This window comes from Candida oxycetoniae (genome assembly GCF_023343755.2).
Source record: "Candida oxycetoniae strain CBS 10844 chromosome Unknown scaffold28, whole genome shotgun sequence".
Lineage (NCBI taxonomy): Eukaryota > Fungi > Ascomycota > Pichiomycetes > Serinales > Debaryomycetaceae > Lodderomyces > Lodderomyces oxycetoniae.
Genome location: NW_026055451.1, coordinates 1 through 3,957, shown reverse-complemented (window position 1 = coordinate 3,957; position 3,957 = coordinate 1). Strand labels below are relative to the sequence as shown.

The following is a 3,957-nucleotide window of genomic DNA, read 5'->3' as shown; positions in this document are numbered from 1 at the left end:
TTTTTTTTTTTTTTTTTTTTTTTTTTTTTTTTTTTTTTTTTTTTTTTTTTTTGGGTCTTAACCACCTCCCAAGTAATTCAGATTTTCAATTTGTCAATGAGCTCCAGCAAATGTTCCTTTTTACCATCAACTATCTCTTCTTGATCTTCTGCTGGCTTTTTTTCCTCTTCTTGATCTTCTACTGGCTTTTTTTCCTCGTCTTGTTCTCTTTTTGACTTGTCATTATCTGTTTCCAATTCATCATGATCAGCTTTTGCTTTTGCTTTTGCTTTTGAAACTTGACATTTTTTCTTTCCTGCCTCGTATAGTACGTCTAACTCATCCTTCCAACCCAAGAGCAGTGCCAAAACATCAACTACTGAATCGCAATCCTTTAAAGCAAGCACATCCAGTTTTCTGCTACCAATATCACCAACTTTTTCTTTGTTAATTAAAACCCTGGTACATTTTTTGCTAACCTCAAATGGTAATGAAGCAAAAGGATAAACGGTTAATGATGTTCCTGATATGATTGCCAACTCAACTTGGTCACGATCCTTTTTCCAAGTTTCAAAAAACTTTGCCGGTAAGCCCTCACCAAAAAACACTATATTTGGCTTCACGTACCCTTGGCATTTTTCGCATGTAGGTATCCCATTCTTTTTCTCGTCCTTCATGTGCTGCTCTAGTGTTGAAATGCTCATTTCTTCAAAACACTCTACACAATGGTTTTTGGCAAACGAACCATGTGCTTCGACAATGTATTCATCTTTAACTCCTGCAAGACGTTCCAAAGTATCGATATTCTGTGTGTACACCCTCTTCAACTGACCACGGTCTTGAACCAACTTGATAAAGTGGTGAAACTTTGTAGGAGGAAACTTACCAGGGTATAATTCATGTGCTAGTGTATAAAATGGTTTAGGATTTTCTTTGAAATAATCAATATCAAAAACAGCTTCGGCAAAGGGAAGGTCAAGTTTAGCCAATTGTGAATATAACCCGGTTTCGGGGCTTCTAAAATCGGGAATCCCTGCGGAAGTAGATATCCCTGCGCCATTAAAAAACGTTACCTTCTTACCATCTTTAATAGCATCAGCCACTGGTTTCAATTTCAAATCGAGATCTACCATATATATATCAATATAAGAGACAAACTAAAAAGGAAAATAATATAAAATAAAAAGATAAAACCTCCTATGATCAGCTTCCCTCGCAAGTATTGATAAAAAGACAAGATGTGGGGGGGGAGGGTCTCTATATACCAAAGATTTACTATAACTTTCAAGTATCAAACAATAAGAGCCCGAAACCCTTCTACACTATGATGATATAATTAAATGATAATCCTAATCTGAAGCTACCAATTGTTATTCCAGATTGATGAGATGAGCTCACTCGAGGGCTTTTTTCTTTTTGACATATATATATATATATATTTATGTAGATGAGATCTTGCTATTAGATACAAAAACTTGTTATTTCTGGCTTGAGCAAAAGACATATGTCAGAACCGCTGCTTGAGGTGATTGAGAAACATTTATCTGAGTTAAATGTGGATGAGTCATCACCCGCGATTATACGTCAGAAACAACTCGCGGCAGAAAGATTGAACAAGGTTAAAACGAAGCGAGATGAAGAAATTCGGTCTATCGAAGAAGAACACAGATTGAACTTTAAAAGAGGTGAATTGATACAATTGCATGCTGGTTTTGTTGATGAGTGTAGACAATACATTCAAAGCTTCCTCGATCAACTGATGGACTGGGCAAATATCGAGCTAGCAATTGAACTCGAGAAGAAGAAGAAGGGGGGTAACGCTATAGCAAAGTGCATTGACTTGCCATTGAACTTGAAAGAAAACAAAATACAACTTTGTCTTAGCGACCCGAATGTTGCGCAGGAGAAAAACAAAAGAGATATTCTGTCTTTGAAGTCTGACTCTGAAAGTTCAGCTGACTCTGAAAGTTCAGCTGACTCTGAGTCTGACTCCAACTCCGACTCCGACTCCGACTCCGACTCTGACAAGAGGAATAACAAAGAGAATACCAAGACACGGAAAAATAAGAATAAAGAGCAGAACAATGGATTCCCAGTGATGATTGATATCACGATAAGTTCATTTGCCAATGCGAGAAATTATTTCGATTCAATGAAAGCTGCAGAATCTCGTCAATTGAAGATAGAAAAAGGTGCAGGAATTGCTTATAAAAATGCAGAGAAAAAGATTGGCCAGGATTTAGTCAAGAACATCAAAAAGGAAAATGCTATGGCTTTGAATAAAAATGAGAGAGTAAAATTTTGGTTTGAGAAGTTTTATTGGTTCACCACTAGTGAAGGCTATTTATGCCTTGCTGGTAGAGATAATTTACAAAACGACATGATTTATTTCAAATACTTTGGTGATGATGATTTTTTTGTAAGCTCGGAAATTGAAGGATCGTTGAAGGTTTTTATAAAGAATCCAATAAAAGGCGAGTCCGTACCGCCATCAACTATTTTACAAGCAGGTGTGTTTGCAATGTCATCATCTCAAGCCTGGAATGGTAAAATTAATACGGCAGCTTGGGTATTACACGGGTCGGACGTTTCTAAATATGACTCCAAGAACAATTTACTCCCTCCTGGGACTTTTGAGTATCTTGCAAACAAGAAATTCTTGCCGCCAGCTCAATTAGTGATGGGCTTTGCCTTTTATTGTTTGGTTGACTCGGAGTCTACAAAAATCCATGCCAATAATAGAATTCATAGGGAGAGAGAACATGGGCTTATAATGTCGTTGAGTAATGAAAAAAGGGCTTTGAATAAATTAAAAGTGACTAATGTCAAGGAAAAAACTTGCCAAAACAGTTTACAACCAGAAGAAACGAAAGATCAGATTGAAGAAGCTGGATTGGGAAAGACAGAAAATTCTCCTTCTCCTTCTTCTTCTACTTCTCCTTCTCCATCGCCTTCTGTTGGTCGAGGCAAAAAAACAAAACTAAAAAAGATGGCAACCAAATATGCCGACCAGGATGAAGAAGAGAAGGAATTGAGAATGAAGGTTTTAGGGCTGAGGAAGAGTAAAGGTAAGTCACAGTCACCGCAAAAAGGCTTGTCTCCCACAAAAACAGAATCGATTGAATCAAAAGAAGATATGGAGAGAAAAAAAAGGACTCATCAACAAACAATTGAAGGATATTTACTTGATGAACAATCTAGCACTGATCTTGCTACCTATTTTGATACTATGGATGGACTTGTTCCCAAACCGATAAAGAGTGATGTTATTGTTGATATGGTACCTGTATTTGCGCCATGGTCTACTTTACAAAAGTTCAAATATAAGGCTAAAATCCAGCCAGGTTTGGCGAAAAAGGGAAAATGCATGAACGATATTATTAACTACTTCACTTCCCGTAAGATGGACAACACCAGGTCTGACACTGACTTGGATTGGCCTCAAGAGAGAGAAATCATCAATACTTTACGATCTAATGACTTGATTGGGGTATTTCCAATTAATAAAATGAGACTCGTCTTACCACAAAACAAAAAGTGAGTAAGTGAATTGGCAAACCAGATAAGTTGGAGGGGAAAGGAAGAACAATGTGTAACAAGAAATGAACGACGATTTTTAAGGTATGTATATACACGACGAACAGAACTGAATAAGATAACAATTCAAGTCTATTTGCACCCACTTTGAGTTTTAAAAGTCACCAAGTGGAGCATTGTAGGTGGTATTCATGTAGTCCCAGTAGAAGGTAAGGCTTTGTGGAACAGATGGTTCAATGCCACAATATTCATTAAAGTCCTCCCAACCAATATTGTCGTCGACATACTCTTCAAACTCATCTAATTTACAAGAAAATCCGGGACCTGTTGCACAGGTTTGGATTGGAATTACGGCATCGTTTACCAAATATCTAACGTATGATTCGCCAGAACATGAGAACTTCTCAGTGTAAATTCTGGCACCTTGAGGAACAATTGATG

At 37.2% G+C, this 3,957-nt stretch overlaps 3 protein-coding genes across 3 annotated transcripts; 1 reads left to right on the top strand and 2 right to left on the bottom strand. All coding sequences in view use genetic code 12, as the record gives it.

Annotated features, from left to right (window-relative positions):
* Positions 1–77: 77 nt before the first annotated feature.
* HST2 (histone deacetylase) lies at positions 78–1,112 on the bottom strand (the record flags this gene model as incomplete). The annotated part of the gene is made up of 1 exon (XM_049324456.1): positions 78–1,112. One exon carries the CDS (start codon positions 1,110–1,112, stop codon positions 78–80), a length of 1,035 nt encoding a protein of 344 aa, XP_049179738.1.
* Positions 1,113–1,483: 371 nt separating this feature from the next.
* On the top strand, positions 1,484–3,520 carry KGF56_003151 (uncharacterized protein; the record flags this gene model as incomplete). The annotated part of the gene is made up of 1 exon (XM_049324455.1): positions 1,484–3,520. One exon carries the CDS (start codon positions 1,484–1,486, stop codon positions 3,518–3,520), a length of 2,037 nt encoding a protein of 678 aa, XP_049179737.1.
* Positions 3,521–3,670: 150 nt separating this feature from the next.
* On the bottom strand, positions 3,671–3,957 carry KGF56_003150 (uncharacterized protein; the record flags this gene model as incomplete). The annotated part of the gene is made up of 1 exon (XM_049324454.1): positions 3,671–3,957. A coding segment is annotated over one exon (287 nt), but the record flags the coding sequence as incomplete, so codon positions are not given.